A 24450-nucleotide genomic window follows, 5' to 3' on the forward strand; every position below is an offset into this window, starting at 1 on the left:
GCACTCACATATTGATGCTAGAGGAGAACATTAAGCTGGGATTCACCAAAGTGAAAATAGAAAAAGAAACCTATTTACACAGAAAATACTCTTCGTATGCTGTGTTGTCTGTGTAAAGCTCCTGTTGCACTGCAATTTCCCTCACGGGATCAATAAAGTATCTATCTATCAAGGCAAACCGAGCCTATGTCAGGACGAGACCTCAATTGTCAAATGTGTCACTAAAAATCTCAGCATAAATGATTTAGGAATAAGATACAAAATAGTAATGTCTGCTCACATTTTTCCCCTCTAGAATTCCACTACAACCCTTTCTCAATGGAGTCCTTAGAGAAGGCTGCTGGAGAAGGTCTGGCTGCTATTTTTTTTTTATATCCAAAGGCAAATACCAGGCGTAATTTACATATATCAGTAATGTCTTAGTTATCGCAATGAAACTCATTTGTTATCAGTATAAAATATAACTGATGCTCAATACTATAATGTAGTGAATTAAGACTTGTGGTCATACACACATAGCAGGTGACATGTCTCAAGAAAAAAGTTTTTCACAGATTTTGTAAAATGCAGGATTTATAGGACAATTGCAGTGAACAACTAAGGACTTGCACATATCTTTACAGTGTTAAGTATAGAATTCAGCGAAATTAAGTAGCTATGTCCCCAGGGAACATCTCTAATGAGAAGTAAATTGAAAATAAAGTGACAAAATCAAAATTCTGCACTTTAAATTGTGTCCTTATTAAAATCATCGACACTATTATTTTTTTCGTTTCATTTAAATGAAAATATTTAAAAGAAACCCTAAAGGTGGCTTGTGACTACAATTTCTGAACTATTGTACTAGTTTTCTCAGTTGCTGTTAAATATTAATTCAATGTCATCTAACTATATGAAGCAGTTAATTATGGAGACTTCCAATCGTTACTAAACAATTTGTAAACTTGAATATCCCGCACTGTTTTTATTATCTTGGAAACATCACTGATAAATATCATAGCTATGAAGCTGACATAAACAAACCTTTTTATTGTCCTTAAGATGGGCCCTGTCTCAAATTGAAAACATTTATGAAACAATTTCCTTCAGCTTAAAAAAACATCTTAAAAAGTGGTGAGTGAGAAAACATGAGCCACACATAAAAGACCTTTCCATTGTCCTTAAAAAATATTATTTGTGGATAAAAAGTGTAGAGGTGCAAAATGGATTTTGCAAAAAGATAAATTTACTGCACAAATAAACCGTTACATATTTAAAAATATCGACATAGAATAAAAAAAGCAAAATCGCCAACTAAAGGAGAAAATACTGTAAACATTTTATGCTCATGGCAGGAATGAAGTTAGAAGTCTCTAAAAAGATAGAACTAGCATATTTGTAATAGATTTGTAATCTACGTCAGAGTTAGATTAATTTTCACCTTTAAATTAATGAAGTAAACTCTATGCATTACATATATATATATATTACATATATATGCCAGCAGCCATATCACCCTGCAACTCACAACTGGCAACCCACTGAAGCTAAGCAGGTGTGAGCCTGGTCAGTACCTGGATGGGAGACCTCCTGGGAAAAACTAAGGTTGCTGCTGGAAGAGGTGTTAGTGGGGCCAGCAGGGGGCGCTCACCCTGCAGTCCATGTGGGTCCTAATGCCCCAGTATAGTGACGGGGACACTATACTGTAAACAGGCGCCGTCCTTCGGATGAGACGTAAAACCGAGGTCCTGACTCTCTGTGGTCATTAAAAATCCCAGGGCGCTTCTCGAAAAGAGTAGGGGTGTAACCCCGGTGTCCTGGCCAAATTTCCAATTGGCCCTTACTAATCATGGCCTCCTAATAATCCCCCTCTATGAATTGGCTACATTACTCTGCTCTCCTCCCCACTGATAGCTGATGTGTGGTGAGCGTTCTGGCGCACTATGGCTGCCGTCGCATCATCCAGGTGGATGCTGCACATTGGTGGTGGTGGAGGGGAGTCCCCATTACCTGTAAAGCGCTTTGAGTGGAGTGTCCAGAAAAGCGCTATATAAGTGTAAGCAATTATTATTATTATAACACAGCAAAACAGTATAAAAACAGCATTCCGATATACTTTTTGGCAACACTAGCAGCTGCAAAAGAGTACAATTCTCATTTAGACAAATCATGGTGTTTTCAAGGGTGTCCGGAACTTTTGTTAATCAGTATAAATGTACAAATACAAAGACTGGTTCTTATTACCTAATATGATAAGGCTAAAAATGAACATTGTCTAACAATGCCACTAGCCCATACTTGTTAATAGGCCATAAAGATCAAATCTCCCAGTGAAACATTCAAAGGTGACCACAAATATGATTTACTTGTGATTTGATGTACTTGTGTCTGTAGGAGAAAAAGCAAATAAATGTAACTAATTTAGCACAAAGAGCTTTGTAGTCTCAGGCATTTTTTTTTTTCATTCAGTGACCTTCACTGCCTCGATGCTCACCATTCCCCATCTGCAAATTTGGAGATGCAGTAGTCTCCACGGCGTGGCGAGTAGGAACCCTCGACAGGCGGGTGGGCAGCAATCTCACTCCTCATGGTTTCCATCAGCTTCTCCAGCTGGGTGCCTACAAGAGACACAAGGCCAAAAGGATAATGAGGTCTGCATTGTCACACTGCTATCTTAATTAGTACCCTGTCAACACACATGGCAACAATACCACAGCAAAGAGAGGATAGCTAATGCAGATAACCTTCAAAAGAACTTGTCACTCTTTTAGCTTGTTAGCAGGTTTATCATATGCCCATTTTCATTACTATATAAAACACAGACGGAGAGGTTGTCACTTCGTCTCTATCTACGATTGTGAAAGCTTGCTCTACAACTGACAAACACGATCGTGGGAACAAATGAATGGCGATGAAAAAAAACAGAGGATTAAAGTTGTCACCTATAATTGGTCTGCTGTGCATATTAAATCTACAACTTTTGACCTGGAGAGAGGAGTATACTTGTTTAACTAGTGAGAGAAAAAAACAAAAAACATATTCCTTAGGTTTGCTCTTAGCTGTTATGGAACTGAATCGCTAATAAGAAAACTTGTCTTGGTTGTCACATGTTTTGGTTCTTGAACAAACTCTTAAAGTGAGTAACATTACAAGGACTGACATTTCAATGATACTTTTTAAATTCTCACCTGCCATTGCCAACAGTTCAGGTAGAGAGACTGGATTCTTTTCTAGGATGTACAGATTTATGTTTCCACTAAACCTGGACTTGTTATCCGCTTGCTAAATTGTGCTAGGTTTCAAAGATCTGTAAGTATTACAGTAGATTCATAATAATCTATCCATTATTCTGCTGATTTCTGAATAAACCATTTACAAAAGTCACTAGAATTATTGTTTTCCTTTTTAGTGACTTAAAAAGGAGATTTTATTTGTCATGATAATTAGATTTTTGTAATTTATCATATGAATAGAAAGATGGCATGAAACACTTTTTAGTTTAGTTCCACATTTTAGTTACTGCATAACACCAAAACATTTAGTTTGCAAATTAATTTACTGTATTAATTTACTTTACTAATTGTCCAGCATATTATATATGATTAGTATCATATAATCATATAATTAAGCATTAATGATTTAATGAAATTAAAATATTTTGTTAAGCTGCAGGTAGAAACAATAATTCTGCTCCTAAACACAAGGATCAAACAATGTTTTGCTAAAGTATCTATGTCACAAAAAGCATTAGAGTTTGTTCTGCTGATTACTAAATCAATCATTCTTTTTCTTAATGATAAAAGTATACTAAAATTATATTTGCATTTCTTATTAAAAAGTAAATTTCTGGCAAATACTGGAATGTCTGTAGTGAGGCCTCAAGCAAAAGGATTCTGGTGTAAATTATATATTCAATGCTCATTTCCAGTAGACTTTTGACTTTCCTAGGGTGTCATCAACATGCACTGTAGCTAACATGGCAATAAGTCAATGTGAAAATACAATGTCAACAAATGGCCATTTAATTACATTGATTTTTCCATTAGATGCAAACTTCAAAACTTGGGATAGAAGCCTAATAATGATTTGACCAAACAAACTACATTTTTTAGGTGAGAGATTTTCAGAATGAAAAGCTGCAGCTGGTCATGATGTTCCTCAATTCAACTTCAACTTAAATTGCTTAGTTCAGAAATTAAATTGCTTGGTTAGATTACAAAAAAAAACACAGTAAGGAAATGAACAAAAAAAAACACTTAGAGCAATGTTACAAAAATAAAGATAAGGAAAAGATGTTGCCATGGTAAACATGTAAAATTATCACAGTATTGTCACAGCTAAAAAAAGACAAATTTACAATCAGGTTTTGATTTCCGTGAACAAATCTAACAAAGACAGTCTTGTGTTTATTTCTGCCAGTAGAACAACAGCAATGAGTGTACTGCAGCAACATCACCTGTTAGGTACAGTAGGTAGTGGATGCTGAGTGATCACAGCCATGATAATCATATCCGTATGTACCCCATGCTATTAGTGGAAGGGTGCCAAAAGTGTGTTTGTACTCATGTGCAATAATACATATTATCAATACTTATTTTAACATAGACTTCTATTTGGATCTGTAACTGGAGTGCCAACATTTTAGTTTAGGATTAATTTGTCTTTTAAAGATGCAAGTCTTACTTAAATCTCTGCTTGTCATTTGTCAGCAACACTATATGTAGTTTTAAAACATCAAGGAATAAATTCACAGTGACATCAAAACAGCATTGTTTCAGGAGTAAAAAAAAACCCAACATTTTAGATTCGCAAAATGAAAGACCCTTTAGGCAAGTAGCTTGAACACGTTACACAATAGGTAGACCACAGACACCCCCCCCCCAGCCCCCCACCCCACCACCTCATCAACCCACATTTGCAAAAGCAGAATACTGCTTTTTAAGCAAGTTATCTGCCGTGAACAAAGTAAGCCAATGGCATGCATTTTTTAAACTTGCTACCTTAATTAGCATCATGTCAACACTAAATAAAATACTGTGCAGAAAGGCCTACAGGGAAGTCAAAACTGGAACACTTATTGGGACAACTGCAGGATACAGAATAGCAAAGATGAAATGTATTAAGAAGTACCCATAGGACCGTTGAGAGATTTAAGGGCAATGCCTGATGTCCTTAAATTTCAAAGGCCACCTGCTAAGATCATGAATGCTGATGAAGTTATTAGCACACATGAGACCTAATCGTTCCCTTTAATAAAACCACACGAAATTTTAGAGTACTCGGAAACAGTGCAATAAAATCCCACTTTCTGTTCATAATGTTAATGTGTATTGAAAGAAAGACTATTTGACCATCAGTGTTCAGTGTTGCTAATTTATTAATCTAATTAAGAAAGTTTGAATCTCAGTTTGAATGCAAAGTGCTTTGTACTCATCTACTTTTAGTCCACAGAGATCTTATTAAATAATGAAAGTGGTAAATGAGTCCTTTGAATGCTGTAATTGCACGAGCTGAATGGAAACACTTCATTTAACCCAATTAATATCAAACCTTCTCATTATACATTAGGAATGAAGGAGCAAACAGACATACTATTAACTTAAACTTTCCGAATAAAAAGCCATCCAGTTAATGTTGTAAAAAGCTACATCTTACTGATATCAGAAGCTGAAATTTCAAAAATTCAATTGGGATTTAATGGGGTACCTCTACAAAAACAGGCAGAGAACAACATTTCTGCCCTCCAGACAACAAAAATTTTGTTTACTTTTATCATCCGAGGAATGAAATGCAGTACTGCAAGTTGTTGATTCTGATAAAATTTACAATTGAATGTGTTGCCAAAAGCGATACCTTGATTTCCCCTTAAACGTCGCTTTACAGCATTTTAGCTTAGCTACATTTCAATTTTCAACAAAGTGCCCATAAATCATTACAGCATAACCCCTGGATCAAAATTTTAATTACTACAGAGCAGTCACATTAGAATGAGCTATAAATTCACAGCATTGCGGACTTTTCCCTATGACAAATGCACATTTAAAAAATTAAGATTTTTTTACAAGCTTTATATGTAAGTATTATATTTATTACTGTCCCCCATTCTGATAATTTACTGAATGCACAGAACCCTTGGAGAAACAGGTGGGTGGATTTGTGGGTGGCATGTGGGTGTTTTACAAAATGAACAGACAGGAGATAAGGTTAATTGGAGTGTACTTCAGACACAGAAGGCCATCTTAATTATTGTATAGCCTGACACATCCCAGTATTATATTATTTTTATTATACATAAAGGTGGGCCTGAACTGATAAAGTTAAACATTTCAACAGTTCTGAGTTTTGGGTCTATATCCCTTTTCACTATAAAAAACAATTAAAAAACAACATGCACAAAATCACAAGGTTACTGTACAGAAGACAGCTAATTCCCCAAATGTTTTAAGTCATTACATATTTATGGGTCTTTGGCTAGTATCATCTCCAGAGAGTGCAAGTAGTGTAATACATTTTTGGATCACAGTCTGTTTCAGGTGACACTGCATAATTACATTGTCGACAGAACACATCCACAAAATGTATTCTGATTTAAAAAGAACCTTCTGCAAGCTTCAAGCCTGATGATTAAAGCATCGCAGAATTTTGGTGACAAATCATTTATATATGAAAGAAGATTAAAGGCCTCTTTGGGAACAATATACATTTTGTATTGAGAAACAGAAGCAAAAATCTGCAAACGCAAAGCATCAATGAGGGGTTCCAATACACAAATTATGTGATAGACTGACAACTGCGTTTAGCCTACAAAAGAACAATTTGGGCTGTAAGAACAACCACCTTTTGCCGTCTTGAAATGTATTTTGAGAAAGACTGAATTCTGAATTCAAAATGCATTAGACAGGTATCAAAATGTTCATGGTTTGTTCAGCTTAAACCAATGGATCAAAAACAGTATGACTTTAGTCCATATGGGAGCTACAGCGAGTTATTAGGCCAGAGAGCTGCTTTCTGTGTACATTTGAGTCTACAAATGAAATTTATGTTTAACTAATGGTTGTCTTTTTCAGTTACAGTACTGTACTCTAAGCCTTTTATTTTCACACACAACTAAGTTTCATACTTTCTTTTCCACTGAAAGACGGCAAACTGGTATGCCCTTGTGGTGAAAAATATTGCATGTCTTTTTAAATGTAAATTTTGCTTTAGGCACAACAGTCTGGATGCTCATACTATATGCTTATACTACGTATTATGTCCATGATTCATTCAATAAACAACTGCTATAAATGATCCACTTGTCTGAACACACATTCCTCTGCACTGACTGCTGCATGCAATTCCAAAAAGTGATCCACTGCAGCTGTGTAATTAAGTCTTAGTATCCGTTTCTTCCAAAATGCATTACATTCATATCGCCTTCATAGCATTCTCTCAGCATAATAATCATTCAGTAAAAAAACTGTCAACTCTTCAACTCTTTCCAGTAATTGAAAACAGCTATCTGGTAAAACTGAAAAAAGCCACTCCATTGAATGAGAAAATCAATCAATCAATCAACCAAACACACTCATATATATGCATATATACATGTGTTTCATTTCCCAATTGGTACAATTTAGTTTTTAATTTCCATTAAAACAAAGCAACTTGACAATGTGTCAGTCAATATTTCATACGATGGCTGACCAGAATCACCTTATTGAAATCAATGAGGCATTTCAATGTTGATGTGCCCATGTGATCTGAAGACAGGTTCTGGGCTTACTTGTTAGAAACTGCTGTTTAAATTAGGGTGTTAAAATATTCTTATGACAAGAAAAAAATACAAAACTGGGTAGTATTTTCATGAAAACATTTCCTGTTCACATTTTTTTTTGGTATTTTCAGATGATAACCTTAATTATTAGAATACCTCCAACCATCCTTTCATTTTCTAACTGCTTCATCTTATTTAGTGTGTTGGGGGAGCCGAAGCCTATCCTGGCAAGCACTGGGTGCGAGGCAGGATACACCCTGGATGGAACGCCAGTCTATCACAGGGCAGATGCAGACATAGATATAAACACTGACATACTGGAAACCACACATACCAGGACCATTTTTCAATTTTTCCCAGAAGCCAATTAACCTACCACAGTATGTGTTTGGATTGTGGATGGAAACCTGGGTTGCCTGGAGGAAACCCATGCTAACACAGGGAGAACAAACTCCTGGTGATAGCAACTCGGGAATTGGACCCCAGGGGGCTCGCTACACCATGGCACACCTTTCCAACACTTTCAAATCACAAAGTTTCATTTCATTCACTAAAAAGGTTTAATGCAAGAAGGTTCGCCAATAATAAAACCCATGGAAGGATAAGATGCATCCTTAAGCATAAGAGCCTTATTGTACATTAATTATAAATGTGATTGCGAACTTTACAATTATATAAACATGTACACATAAAAAAAAGTAAAAAGGCTGAAAAACACAGCACCTACCTACTTGAATCATAAAAGAAATAAAATGGATTGCACTTTTATTTAACTGGGATTAAACTGTTTCCATCCTACTTTAAACAAAACCATGCACATGAAAACAAAATAGTAAATAAGAACCAACAGAACTAACAGAACTTTAGACGTTAATATTTCTACCTCAATTAAACAGTGTGGATGTTTTTAATAACTATATGTAATAAACACTTGTGATCTTCACAACTGCAAATAATTATTTTTAAAAATAGTATATTTGTAATTAATTTTCTTAATAATCTTCTTAAATTAACTGGGCTTGAAAACCAAAGAGCAAATAAGCCTATCACACTGGTGAATGTACACAAGTGCATGAAGGGATATGATTCCAGACTTACCAATGAACCATTTTCAGATTTACATACTGTTCCTTTCTACAGGTCTAATGATTCGTTGTAAATCTTATCGAATGACAACAATCTGTATACCAACAATGATATACCAACCTGTCAATTTGAGCTCCTGCCCCCTTTATGTCTTTCCAAAAAATACTATGAGGGTCAAGATTGTGTGCAATAACTCATCAAGACACTCTGGTTGCTAGATGCTTTATCTAGGAAGGAGCCATCGACAGAGATGTCAGGGCATGTTACAGTAACATTGCATTAACCCTTTAGATATACAGTTTTATGAAAACGTTCGGGCACCCCATGGCAAATTACACGTTTTGTTGATTATCAAAGTGGAAAGAAGTTAAAACAACCTCTGCAGCGAACAAACTTGACTCGACATATTTCTGCAAATATTAATGCAGATACTGTTTATTTGCTAAATTTAACAGGTTAAAAAAACAGACTGCCATGTGCAAAAGTCTGCAGGAAGGTTTAGCTGGCACAGCAGTAATGGTACACCAGTCTACTGTGCAGTGTTGCTTGCACAAACAAGATCTGCATGGAAGAGTCATCAGAAGGAAACCTTACCTGCGATCTCATCACAAAAGTCAACATCTGAAGTATGCAACACAACACTTAGATAAGGCAGAGGTGTTTTATAACAACGTTCTGTGGTTAGATGAAGTAAAAATTGAACTCTTTGGCTACAATCACCAAAGGTATGTTTGGAGAAAAAAAGGAGAAGCATTTGAAGAAAAGAACACTTTGCCAACTGTTAAGCATGGGGGTGGATCTGTTATGCTTTGGGGTTGTGTGGCAGCCAGTGGCACAGGAAATATTGTAGGTAGAGGGAAGAATAGATTTTACTAAGTATCAACAAATCCTGGAAGCTAATGTCCCACAGTCAGTGAAGAAACTGAAGCTGAAAAGGGGTTAGAGATTACAACAAGACAAGGACCCAAAACATACCTCAAAATCAACCACGAAGTACTTCAAAAAATAAAGGATTAAGGTTCTAGAACAGCCTTCAAAGTCCCCAGACTTGCATATTATTGAAAATCTGTGGGTAGATCTCAAACCACAGTGCATCCGAAATGACTTAAGAATATTTTGATTTCTGCCAAAGCGTGTGTTACAAAGTACCGACTGAAACTTTTGCACATGCCACATTTACTTTTTTTTTCAATCTATTAAATTCAGCACATAAATAGTAACTGTGCATTACAATTTGCAGAGATATGTCAAGTCAAGCTTGTTCGCTGCAGAGGTTGTGTTAACTTTTCATTTAGAAAATCAACAAAACATGTAATTTGGCCATGGGTGCCCAAACTCTTGCATACAACTGTAAACCCTAAAGTAGTAGTTTAGAATACAACTAACATTCTAAAGTGCAAAAATGCCAGACCTCTAGTCTGCACTCTAAAATATAAAAAGTATAATAATATCCACATTTCTGGAGTCCATGAAAGAGCAGATTTCTCCATTCTCTTTCTCTTGTGAAACCACACTCTTGATCATAACTGTGAGTTTTATGGGATCTCAAGCGAACATTATTTAGAAGGCAGTGCCATTAACAAAGGAATATTATTCTAAGGACGCAGGTGCTTAGCAAGAAAATATCTTTATACACGTCTTGAACACAAATATCTCACAGATTCTCTGCCCAAATCTCTCTCTCTTTGGCAATTTCTCAATTCTAATAGCACAGCACTAAATGAATCCTGTATTAAAACTAGCTCAGCTCTTCTGAGTCATCAACATAACCTTAGGCAATTTACTTTAGCTCTATAGGCCTTATTCCCAACTGTAAAATTAGAAGCAACTAAAAGTAAGACTATATTGGAAATCAGATAATACTTTTAATTAGTCTAGCTAGGCTAAATTGATTTTGAAATGAAAATAAAATGGAAAACCAATCACAATACAGTATCTGTTACTAGAATTTCCCCTTAGCTTCAAAGTAAAGGCACACTTCAAAAATATCCAGTAGCTGGTGTAAAGAGCTTTTTCTCTAGATGTGTTGTGCAGTGCATGGGGGACTACCTACACTTGTTGCATGCAATATGATATATTGATGCTTAGACTGCTGGAGCTGTAAGAGAGGACTGATGCTCGATCTGCGATCTGTGTAGAATGCTAGATAAAGAAAAAGCATCCATGTTGTCTTATGTGACAGGTTCCTCCTGAGGGTTAATCCATGATCATTAAGACTAAAGCTATCAGAATTTCTTTAATGGGGCCAGGCAGTCCTAGAGTAAAGTAAAAAGGACACTGAACAACCCCTTTCAGAATGTTTGCCAGATGGATAAAGGATCTCTCTGGATTTGATACTAAGGTCTACTTTATTAGGCACACAAATGACCTGCCATCTGTATGCACAGCTACCTAAGTCCAGGCGTATATGGTTGACACAGTCATTTATTGTTCTTGCAAGCCACCAGATTTAGTGCCATGTTACCTGACCTTTGAATGCCAGCAAACTCTTAAATTAACGAGAAAAAGCGAATTATTTATTTTGTCAATTATAATATGCAAAAAATATGCAGTCCTTGTAATAAAGTTAAAAAAGACATTTCTCAAAACTATTGTTTAAAATCTACAAGTAATTGTGTTAATTTAAAACAACAGTTTCCAACAACTGTCAGATAGAGAAGTTAAATCAAATCAAAGTTTATTTATCAAATGCACAACAATACAGCGTGCAGCAGTAGTTGCTGGCAACGAAATGTCTTTTTTGCAAGCTCACAAAAATCACAAGAATCACAAAAAAACACAAAAATCACAAAATTTAGGTTACGAAAATAAGGTTACATAATAAAAGATGTAATAGAAATTGAATAAAGCTCAATATGAGTAGAGCTGCTATGTGTCCATGGTGTATGCAGTATATGGAAGTACTGCATGTTATGCTGAATACAGTGAAAACTGTGCGTCCATGTAGCCATTACAGGTGATTTGCTAAAGGAGCTGCAGGTTGGCTATTTAGCAGTCTTATTGCCTGGAGGTAGAAGCTTTTCCGTAGTCTGTTGGACTTGGTCCGAATGCTTTGGTACCGTTTACCAGACGGTAGGAGGGAAAACAGTTTGTGACTGGGATGACTGGGTCCTTGAGAATGGACCTGGCCTTCTTCAGACATCTAGCTGAGTACATATCCTGGATGTTTGGTAGCTCACAGCCGGTAATGAGCTGTGCTGACATCACCACCCTTTGCAGTTATTGTTTCACCAACTGAATTAAAAGAGAACTTTATGCTGGCCAGACTATACAAATCCAGAGTGGAATGACAACAGGATTCTCATCCCTGCACGTACGATCAGAGTCATGGGATCTTTACTGGTTTAGTAAACAGGACCCCAGTTTAACATCTCACTTGAACGAGCAATTAGGCTTTCTTTAGAGCTCTCCCAACCTAGTATTGACCAAGTCCAATCTTGCTTAGATTTTGGAGACCAGGCTACACCCATGGTATGTTATCCTGGTTCTGGAGGGCTGGTGTCTACAGGTTTTCAAGACCATCACTACGGTTTTAAAGCACCATCATCTGAAGAGCTGGGAGTTGTTGTTAAATTGGTCATCTTAAAAAAAAAAACCTGAAATAATTCAAGAAGTTTTAAAATAAATGACTGACATTTTTTACTTACCTATTCTGTAACCCTGCCAATAATACCCTGAAACATTTTTATAGTTCTGAAGGATGTATAAGGCTAATTGAAGGACAATGGTCTTAAACAGCTTTTATATATAATAATTACTAATATATTAAGTAAGATATTAATAAAAGATGTAATAAAAACAACTGATTATTCAAAATCCATGAAAATGACTGCTGGAAAATACACTAAGTCTGAAACAAAGTACAGATTTCATTAAAAAAAAACAGTTTACCCTTTAAGAAGAAATTGAAACAAACATGAAAAGGAACATGGACTAACAGATGTCGGCTAACGAATACTCCTGTTAAAATGTATTCAGTTCAGGTTTAGTCTTTCCTGGATTATTACACATTAATATAGGTCTTCTTTAAGATCTCCAGTTTTTTTCTGCTCCAGGAGACTATTTAAAGAGTTCTGTGCCTGAGACTTCATGTTCAAACCAGACCAACCACAGAGTAACTTGACTCCATCCCAGAAATTATCATATTAGTAATTAAACTTGACTGACTAAAGAAAAAAAATCCTATCTACTCTTCTGAGTTCTCTGGTGCCACAATTAGTAGTACATGCAATTTAATAGGGTCCTAATAAGTATTATATATTACTTCAGAGAACTAGGAAGCATTCAGTTTATCTAATGCTGCAAACAAACTACAATGATTTATGCTTAGATTGATTCAGTTTGAAGGAAGTACTGTAAGTGAAGGCATTCTTAAATATTAAAACAGAGTAATGATGTCATATAGTATGGTCACGTGACATAATGCATATAACATCAGCAATGTCAGCCCACTATCAGAAGCACGATAGTCATGCCATTCCAACTACATATGAAGGATTATTCCTCAATTAAACTTCAATTTTTCCTCTTGGGCCCTTTTGATATTGTGGAACTGACAGACAAAAGTGACTTTATAATGAAGGGATTTTATGTAGTGAACTAAAAACTCAATACTAGGAATAAAAAAACGTTATAATAATCTTGTGTGATTTCAGATTATACAGAAAAGACAGAGCTCAGATACCTGCAATAAATTACCAGATTAATTGCAGGTAAAATGCAGAATTAGATATTGCAGGATAACTGACCTATTTCTTTCCTGACAGTAAATGAGACTGTTACTTTCCTGACAAACTATTTTAAGGTTTAAGATTTTTTTTTTAAATATATCTGTTTATTGCACTAGAAATATATTAGTATTCCAGTCAGAGCTCAATGCTGAACCTTTCTACTCCTAGAATCACACTTTGAACTAGCCACTCACTAAATGTCTCTTTCTTGTACGGCCCTGTGAAAACATAAAACAAATTAATGAGAAGTGTTAGTGAAACTCCTAAACTTGGAAACATAACTATCCCATTAATAACCATACCTACTAAGTTCATAATTCATATTTATGACAGGCTTACCTTGCTGCAACGTCTTAAAAACATTGTTTTGTAGCTTGTCTGCACATAACTGGCAGCAAAAGAGTTGCCTAAAACCTGTGCAACAGTCTCAAAAACTCCATCATGTTCTACTTAAGGCTCTGCCTTAGATGTTCGTACTACACTGTGCTTGATCGCATACAGAAGGTCATTCTCTTAGCTGACATCTGTCTACGCACGCTAGAAATAATTACCTGTAATATCTAACTGAATAATCTATATATTGAAAGTCTTAGATGTTTTTATAATTATAGAAATCACTTTCAGAATAATCAGCCTAAGTTTTGATTCAGACAAAAAATATTATTTCCTGACTTTAAAAGGCACACATAGCACTCTTATGATTACATGTAGAACCTATCTTCTGTTCTGAACAAAATATAGTAAATTAAAAACCTTTTAAAAAAAAACAAAACCAAATGGCTACTATGCCAATTCACAGGTACAGAATAAAGAAAAATACTTTCCTGGTTACATCAAACATCCATATAGTGATTCTGACCTTGATGTGTTGTATTGTGTTCTCATTTAAATTGAACATGTCATCTTTGTGAAAAGTAGCCTAGATTCCAATTGCATAGCTCATAGATGCTAAGACATAACTTTTTAGTTGAAGTCAGAAATTATGCTGCTACACACACACTAAAGTTAACCTTGTTTTCAATTCTCAAACTGAATGATATTAATTTGGAAACACCTCTATTAGATTTTTGATGCGACTTCAATTGAAGTTACTTCCCAAAACAAATCAAGGGATTAAAAACATTTAAACCTCAGGAAAGGAGTTCAAATGCCTATGCAAGATCACAAATTGATGATTCCCTAAGCAACACAGGTAGATTTTTTGAATACTTAAAGCATTTGCCTAGCCATTTTAGGATTTCTAGTTATGCCAAAGAACAATTTCTCTTTTACTGTTAAAATATGGTAATCTCTTTGTGACAATTATTTTAGTTGTAGCAATTCATTTTGTCAAAAAATGCAATTTCTTTAAAGCACAAAAATCCAGTTGATATTGTACACTATATAAACAATGATTTACAGTAGTGCTCAGTTGAAAAACAGAGATCAAAATGTTGTGCTACATCTCATACATAACATGTATCTCCCTTAATTTGGATTACTTGATTTTACATTCACAAAGCAATTCTGAAACTTTGCAGTTTGTAAACAAAGTACAATTAAAAAACTCTAAATTAATAAAAAATCTAAAACAAGGGGCTGTTTTATCCCTAAAGAGAAAAAACACAAAGGAATTAAAAAGATTAACCATATTTACATTTATTACACTCCAATATTCCATTACGCATGCCAAATATGAACAATGAGGCTATTGAGGACTAAGCAATTACACATTGATCCAGAGAGTGGATTGGGGGAGACTCTGGGAAACTGATCCCAGAAGGTGGGCGTCACATTCATATTTAAGCAAGTATGAAACTTGTTTGAATAGAAATAAAAAAAAAACAGAAATACACATTAGCATTCAGCCTAACTTTAACACTGCTTACATTGCTGGAGGAAAATGAAATCAACAGTATGCTTTGTTGAATTCCAAATGAATTAATTAAATCTGAAGACTGAGCGTCTGGAGTTTATTCATTCCATTATCAGAAATGTATTATTTTATTAAGCACAAATTGCTTGCATGCAGTTTACTGGTCTATCATCCACATTTGGTAATGTGTGCCTACTTTCTTAGTTTCAGTGTTCAACAGTAAACTTTAATGTTAATATTATATTATTATATATTTGTTTCTTCTGTACATGCTTCTAAAGCAGGTATGTTTTCAACATACAGGATTTTAAAAAATAGTTTTAAATAGGATAAGGCCAATTTTATTCAGATTTATTTTTCTGATCTACAGTACATCAGAAATACCACAATAGAGAAGAGGCCATTTGTCTCAGTCTACCAATTAGGTTAAGTATTTCCTCAGTCAACACAGACAGTACAGAGTATTCTCTGTACTGCAAGTAACCCCTGATATTCCCCTGAAACCCCTGATTGAAAAAATACAATTTAGTCCTGCCAGTCAAGCCTCACCTGTACAGCTTTGGAAGGTGGAAGGAAAATGGAGTACCCAGCAAAAAGCCATGCAAGCATGGGAAGAACATGTAACCCCTGAAGCTGAAATCGAATCCAGAACTCTGCAGCTGTGGGGCAGTAGTACTAATCATCGTGCCACTGTGCTGCTCAATAATACACAAAACCGTAAAATTCAAACTGCTATTTCTCTTTCTGAAATACCTCAAGCCATTGTAAATTCAATACTGTATGTTATATGTCGGCAAGTCCAACACTATGAAAAGCGTGAAGTATTAAACACTTTTAATTTCGTTGTGACTGCTTGCAGATGACTACAATAATAAATATTAATAGCGCATCTGTGATCTTCCATGGATCGGTAGTGCCAAACAACAGAGTAGGGTAAAACGTTGAACAAAACTGATCTCTCTTCATCAGGCTTAGAACATGGCTTGATAGGTACTGTAGTTGCTTACTTATTGATCCAAAGATCTCTTCAGGCTTTTTCTTAAACCAAAGAACATAATTTCTCTCAAAGGAGACTAGGGTATTGGCTTCTACAACATGGATGCGTAGGTTCCACACTCCTACAAATATTTTGGTAATGGAGTGCTTTTTGTTCTGTTTTAAATGCACTTCCAATTAGTTTGCACATGTGTCCTCTGGTTCTCTGAATTGATTCCAGGGCAACAATATTTTTTCTGGGGTGTGGTGACCAAAATTGTACACACTATTCTAGTATGTTTTAACATAGCATCCCTGGACTGGGTTCTACCCTTTTGAGTATAACATTTCGCTGCCTTTTTATTGCTTCCCTTCATTATCTGGAAGATATACAATGTGTAAACACCACTTTTGTCTATAAATGCAGTCTTCTAGTCGTTTCCATTTCTTACTTGTGGATTTGTTTTTAACTACTTGCATGCGATACCCCGCTCTTGTATATTTTAAATGTTATCTGATAGGTGCAAACTTCTCAAAATACACCAGAGTCAAGATCATTGAAATTAAATAGAGTAGTAGCCCTAGTACAGATCCCTGTGGTACTCCACTAATTACCCTAATATGAACATTCACACCTTATTTAAACTGTTTTCTATTAACCAACTTTCAATGCAACAGCATACATTAACATACCATTACCCTTGGCTTGAATGACTGTTGGAAATGTTATGTTAATGGCTTATGAATAACATTTCTTGTTTCCTTGAGTACAACTGGGAAGATACTATCAGGCCATGGAAAATTAATTCTGATTTCTCATATAACCTGAATATTAAAATTCTACTTTGAAATTCCAAAGGATACATGAAATAATACATCATATGCAAATTTAGACAAGTTAAATACAAGGAAATCAAAATAATCCAGAAAAGACACAGGCATAAAAATAAGAAAATGTTTTTTTCTTGTTAGATGACAAAAGCTAGAGTAGTGATATTCATAAAAATAAAAAAAGTTCAGAAAAAAAAATCTGAAACTAAAACACCACAGTACAAACTCATCCACATTCCAGATGAAACTTCCTTCACTGACAGGTTTTTCTGTTGCTTTTTGTAGGTAGAATTACACTTACAGATATTTCAAGATAAGAAAGAATTTCAAGCCTGCTGGAGAAAAGTAGATTATTTCCCATGGACTTACTATGACTTTTCCCTATTTTAACAAGAAACTCCAGCACCACAATTCTGAAATAAGCACAGTATTTATAATAATGATTAAGCTGTGAAATAATGCATACCAACAGAGATAACACATATATAGTAGATCATAAATGTTACTTCTGTTTCTCTCTGCAGTCATTCCTGCATAAGGTAATCATATCACTGATGTCATAGATGTGGTGGCTGGGTAATGTGATGCCAACCTATTGCCTTGGGAGCACATGTGGAACTGAACCCTCAGCATTATTATTTTTAACATCACCATGAAACTGACTGAGCTACCTGGCCCTCCAGCTAGAATATTCTGATGCAATTTATTTCATTTATAAAAAAAATTGAGTATATTTTTTTACCTATAAAAGACAAGCGTTTTGTGATATTCATGTTGCTAAGAGCAGTTCATGGATCACATAATGGATTATTAATTTGGGTAAAGGACCTCATTACACGGGTGGCCAGGTTATTGAACTTTATCGACCTTAAGCAAATATAAAATGCAGCAAACCTGCCCTTTTTCTCTCTCTTCACAGTCTGTCTTACAATTTTTGTATGTCACTGAACAATTTCATAAAGCCGGCAGTGTAAATTATATTCTGTGAAACAATCAGTACTCTAATGACTTTTAAAAAGTAACGAATAAGCTCTTTTTATACCATCACCATCTATATTATCTGAAAACTCAGAATTATATGAGAATGGATTGAAAACTTACGGTATAATCATATACCTAAACTTGGATGCAGTATTACAATTCACTACTTTTGTGTCACAATTCAAGACATTGAGAGAGTATACATATGACTAAATAAGTACTGATCTATGCTAAAATCCATCCTTTAAATACATAATTCCATTATTTTTTACAAAAACGTTTAGACACAAATGACCAGATTTTGTAGGATAAGGGACTCTAAAAACTCATCCTAATATTTTTTGGTTCAATGGTGATAAATAGATTCCAATCTTGAATTCATAATAGAAGAATTGGGACAAAGACAGTTAATTGTTCCTGTGGTCTTTACAGAAAGTCATAGTTTATGGACCATGAAGTTAAATGCCTAATGATAACTCAGACTGGACTTGTCTAAAGCAAGCTTTGGCGATAATGGCAGAGAAACAACAACAATATTAAACTTACAACATCTCTTTCATTACTGCAAACATAATTAGAAAGAAATAATGTATTCCTGTTCTAGTTAGGGATGGAAATAATCAGAAACTTACTTTTTATATTATGAGGGCAATGAAGAGAATATAAAATTACCTAAGACTTGTTCATGCAAGGTTCACAGGGGTTGCTTAAATATTACATTCAATATTAGTATCAGTTCACATAAATCACCAAACGAGGTGGGGTTTATTTTAATAGAGTCTACAACAATTTTTCAGATATTTATATGTATATATTTTATCTTCTTGCAATTCTTTGTACTGAATTTGAAGGTTGTAAAGAAGATGACACCTGCTCTTTCAGAAATGTTAAAAGATAAAACATTTTTACCATGCATAATAGCTGAGAATATCAATTTATTTTAGAAGCAGCAGGTAGCTGCAAGCAAAATCTGTTTTGACCCTTTATAGGTGTCACATTTATGTAGTTACTGCAAATCATAGTGATTTTTAGAAGCTGTTTGAAAGTCCTCTCCTAATGAGATCAGTGATATCAAGAGTAATGAATGGGGGAAAATACAGATTTAACAATATCTAAGTTAACATGTAACCTTACTGTTTCAGATCCCTTTACCTGAGGCTGAGCTCTGCAAAACTCTGATGGTTGAAAGCCCAGCCCTGTCTGTGTAACATGCTCAGTGCACTGACCACGTGATGAGTGCAGCTCTCCTCTGCCCTTGCTTGGATACGATAGCTATTGCTTGAAGTGGTGAACTCTGCTGTACCAAAGGACCAAGACTTCTGAAGTGAGAGAACTCTACACTGTCTAGGTTTCAGGAGGGTGAGGTCACTTCTGTAAAATTTGACAAGCCACACACCTGTTGTGGAGACTGGCAATGACATTGGCATTTAAGATAAGGAATGCTTGCTTTGGTTTTTTTTTAAAAGTGCCACAAAATGTATTCCGAATGTGTCTTTTCCTTAACGTGACATTCATGTTAACAGCGGAGGCTGCTCATGCTGCATTTGAGTTATTAAAACACGTAGATATGGCCTGTGCTTTGAGAGTTGATCTCTGAGAGAACGACTGTGTCTCTCTGCTCAACTCTTAGGAAGACCTTTTGCAAAACACATCTCTCACAACTAAACTGTGTTGAGACTTCATGTATCCTTACACATAGTCAGGACTGACACGAGGAGCAAGAGAGGGAGAGCCTTGAAGTGAGAGGAATGAAGAAGTAGATTTGGATAAAAGAGGGGAAAAAAACTGCCTAAGACTCAGTGCCCAGGAAATTCGAACTGAATGAGGTGCTGTGAGGTACTGGAAAATGGATAACAAGAAACCTGTGATAAAAGGGCAGAGAAAGAGGACTTAATAACCATGATCAAGCAGATCCAATGTCCTGTTTGAAATCTATGATCTCTGCCGACATTAAACTAAACCATCAGATTCTGGGGACGTGGGCCATATGTACTGGATTTGATGACAGAAATTTCTAGAATCACTGTAAATATTCTTGATCAGGACTCCTATATGGTTCTTATTCTTTTCCACAACTATTAATTATTTTCCCTCCATTTTTGATTGCGAGCACATTTTCCTGAGTGGTTTCTTACGTATTTGACTGATTTACTCATGGTAATGTTCAATGTTTCATGCTTTCCCCCTGAGGTAAAAACAGTAATGGGTAGGCTCAGCAATAAACTAGTGTGAGCGACTCTCTGCTTGCCATGATTTTGTATGTGCATGAGTCACAAACCCTTAACTACCTTTTTTCCAAGTCGCTTCTTTATTTGTGAATAACTGTAAGGTTTAACGCCATGATACCATTTTACATTCTAGAGTTTGTTGTACTGTTGCTATGAAGTGAAAATAATTTTATTATTTTCATTTTCTGCATCTGTAAGATGTTTGAGGGTGGCCTTGTGTGAATGGTTTATTCTATAAAAAATCCTACATATTACTATTCATTTTTTTTCTTCTATGACTTCACATTAAATTAATTTATTGGACTTGCATTATTTGACTATTTGTTCTGTTTTTTTTTTTACCTGGCTGTATGGTTATCTGCTGTTGTAACAGCAGTAGTGTGGAGTTACAGCCACTGTGTTATAACTAGGGAAATTATATGTGCTATCAATTTCAACGTTAAAGGGGAACTGCAGCACTATTTTCATATTTCAGGGTTAGAAAGAATCAGCATTGATGAGTGCATTTCAAACTGCACAACCAGTAAAGCGTAACGCAGTAAAGCTTAAAAGCCCCAGTTTACATCACAAAATTGATGGAATTTCCAGGTCTGCGCTGTGCCATGTTCTGCTATTCAGAATGGGACAACAAAACGCCCTTGATGTGTGTGACCCTATGACACTGTAAACAACCAGGCTTGTGAATATGTCTCTTTTAATCCAAAAAAAATACTGGTTTTGTTTTCGAGACAATCTTACCAACAAATACTAATTACTTGTTAACTCTGATCACGTTAAATATATCTATGCTGAAATGTCTGCTGCACAAGCTCTATGTCTACCCTTGTACATCCCATTACGTTATTCATTACGGAGACTAGTGAGCAGTAATGGCCACATCACATGGAAAGGTGTGGGAACTCAAATGCGAGTTGTATTTAACATGGCGACTTACAGTACTTTCACAAAGTTCATGGTTTTGTGTTTAATTCTAATTTTTTTTTCTATTTTTTTGCAGTTCCCCTTTAACTAAAAGTGTTATCATCAAACTACAAGAGAAGAGACTCAAGACAGGTAAATACATCACTTGTATCCTGTAAGAAGTAGTAGATTATGAACTACAGTTCCATAACTTCAGTTGGCTTAGAGGAGACGCTCAGCTTTGGAGCCACAAGATGACAATTTCTTGCATTAGGAATTTGTCTTTTCGCATACCCCAGCTTGCTCTTCATGAGACACACAGGCACACAAATTGGGAGAGAGAAGCTTGGGGTCAGACTGCAGGGTCAGCCACATGAAATGCTGGGGTTAAGGGCCTTGCTCAGGGGCCCAATGGAGTAGGATTCCTCTGCCGGCCGCGGGATTTGAATCGGCAACTCTCCAGCCACAGGTGCAGATCCTTAGCCACAGAGTCACTGCTCCGCCCCAATACAACTACAGTATGTATCAAATGCTATATGTAGTGGAAATGTGATTTTCACCCCTATCATAATAAAGAATAAGATGTAAATCAGTCAAACAAGCACACAACTCTGTACGGTGACAGCTATACACAAATATCTAGTGTCACGTACCTGAAAAGGATAACAGGGGTCTCCATTCCAATTTTTTTTACAGGTCACTTTAAATCACCTGTCATATAAAAACCCAGGATCAGGGATGGAGACCTCTGGGTTATAGCACATTATGCATTTTTATCATGTCAAAACTACTATCTCTGAGCAGCTTCAGTACCAGCAACTGGCTCACCAATGTACAGTACTTTTAAGTATCATTGACCATATATTCTTACAACATTATGGCTCTGGAAACATTGTTTCTTTTCTTCTCTTTTCAGCATGGAATAAACCTTTAGGTGTGTCAGTATGCATAGGCAGCAAAGGAACAATACCTACTAGAACATACCTACAAATCTTACACAAAAACGTTTACATCAATTGGGTTTTAACTGAAAGACAGTCACTTTTAATCCAAAGACAGTGAATCTGAACGCCAATCTTGCACACATTTGCTGAGCTGCTCCAGCACTTCCCAAAAGCCTAAGGATGCATTTGCAAATGGAATGAAAGTAACTGGGGCAGTAAGGACACAGTTACCAGTCACAGCCTCTTATGTTCCCATGGTTCAGAGGAAAAGGATAATATTAAGCACTGCACCAGAACTGAGCTGCTGCCATGTAATATCTATATTTATATATAATGCGGTAGGTCCTCTTGAAGTGGCTATGTACAAAAGGATAAATAGCGAGAAGTCTCTAGCTGGATGTCTATGGCAGGAGAGACCAAACAACCAAAGGGTTGTTATGCTGCACTGGGGTGGCAGACCCCAGGCCTTGCAGCGGTGGAAACTCAGGTTTGTACATCAACAGAGATGTGTCAGTGCCTGACTGCTCTAGAACCTCCAAATTGCAGCAAAACAGAGGAAAACAGCCGTTTGCCGACAGCAGGGCTAATAGGTGAGCTGTAGAAATATAAAACAGGTATATTCCCGCAACAACCAAACATTAGACTCTACGATGAAAAAATAAGACAGAAGGTCAGCATCATATTTCAGAGCAAAATCAATGACAGAAATGTCTGAGATAAATGCAGCCATGAGAAGGTTTATATCAAGTTTATGAGGAAGGTTTAAAGACACACTGGAGCTCATACTTTCCACTGTCCTTTTAAAAATATGCTTGCCAGATCTGAAGAAGGGGTAGAAAAATAGACTGCTTCCAACAACTCATATATAACAGATAAACACTTATCAATACGAACTTGCAGAATTAAAATTAAACATCTACAGTAAATAGTTGATCTCTGTAAAAGATCAATACTGTTTTGTGTATTTATATTTTTAATGCAATAATGCAGTACTTCCTGATTGTCTGCAAACAATCATTGACAACATTTATCTGTCTTAGACTATAGTGGATGCCAGGGAACTCAAAAAAGTGTTTAAAGCACACAAACAGCCATGCTTCATTTTTCAGAGGAATCACACAAACTGTATCAATGTAGGTCACTATCAAATAAGCAGCCAAGAGCCATTCATTTATACAGTACATGTTTTTCCCCCCACACAAAAACCATTAATATTTTTCAAACTAACAACAATCACAGAAAAACAATGTAGAGATGATTAATCCAAACAGGCCCTGCACACTCCTTTTACTGACTGGAGATGCAAAATCATAAAGACATGTGTGTTAAAGTTGTTTTTGAATAGCAATGAATCTGTTACCACCAATTACATGGCTGGCTAGTCAGAGCACTTTATCAGCATGACTGGTTGGCAGCTATACCACCTCTACCGTATGTCACTCTACAGCAATGGGGAGGTCAGCTAATTAGTCAACAAATGCACACAATTTCAGAGGACCCTTCGACATCCACAGTCACATGATTAATGCAAGGGCTAAAGACAGTAATGCAGACAGCCAAGTAATGGCTTTAGTGTTTCAAACACTACTGTACGTTCATTGAAACAGAATAATGGCTTCAGATTACTTTTGGCTGCATTTATCAGTTTATTAGGTCAAATTAATCTTTGTATTAAAATAGAAAATAGCAATACAACACATTCTTTCTTAAGTGCAGAAACAACGGCCTGGATTATATCAGAAGCTATGGATATACAGTATAAACAATATAATCTGTGATACAAGCCATTGACTATTCAATTAAAAATGCTATAACGAGGGAATCTATAACTGCTTGTTTCCAAGGCATAAACATTGTCAGTATTTTTCAACCAGGGATGAATTATCAAATGATGCACATTTTAAAACACTAAAGGTTAGACAATCATAAAAGTTATGCAAAGACAGTAACAAATGTTCACCACATGTAGAGCAATATCACATATTAGCAGCAACATGTTTAGAACCCTAGCATAATCCAGCACACCAAGTACAACATTTTCACACCGGAAAGACAATGTACACAAGCCTGTTTTTTTAATTTATCAAGAAAACTAAATAAATGACAACATATTTAAGGTCTGTTGAGTCCATTCCCAAGCAACGTGGCATTTATGACATGGTTTAGGCATGCCTGCTTTCTGCAT

At 35.8% G+C, this 24450-nt stretch overlaps 1 protein-coding gene across 1 annotated transcript in view; it reads right to left on the reverse strand.

Moving 5' to 3' along the window:
- Window positions 1-24450, reverse strand: part of snd1 (staphylococcal nuclease and tudor domain containing 1) — a 305771-nt gene that overhangs the window by 39443 nt on the left and 241878 nt on the right. Inside the window, exon 19 of the mRNA XM_015352232.2 lies at window positions 2474-2597. Within this exon, the coding sequence (XP_015207718.1) occupies window positions 2474-2597 (124 nt within the window). The remainder of the gene's footprint in view (window positions 1-2473; window positions 2598-24450) is intronic.

This window comes from Lepisosteus oculatus, chromosome 7, assembly GCF_040954835.1.
Source record: "Lepisosteus oculatus isolate fLepOcu1 chromosome 7, fLepOcu1.hap2, whole genome shotgun sequence".
Classification (NCBI taxonomy): Eukaryota; Metazoa; Chordata; class Actinopteri; order Semionotiformes; family Lepisosteidae; genus Lepisosteus; species Lepisosteus oculatus.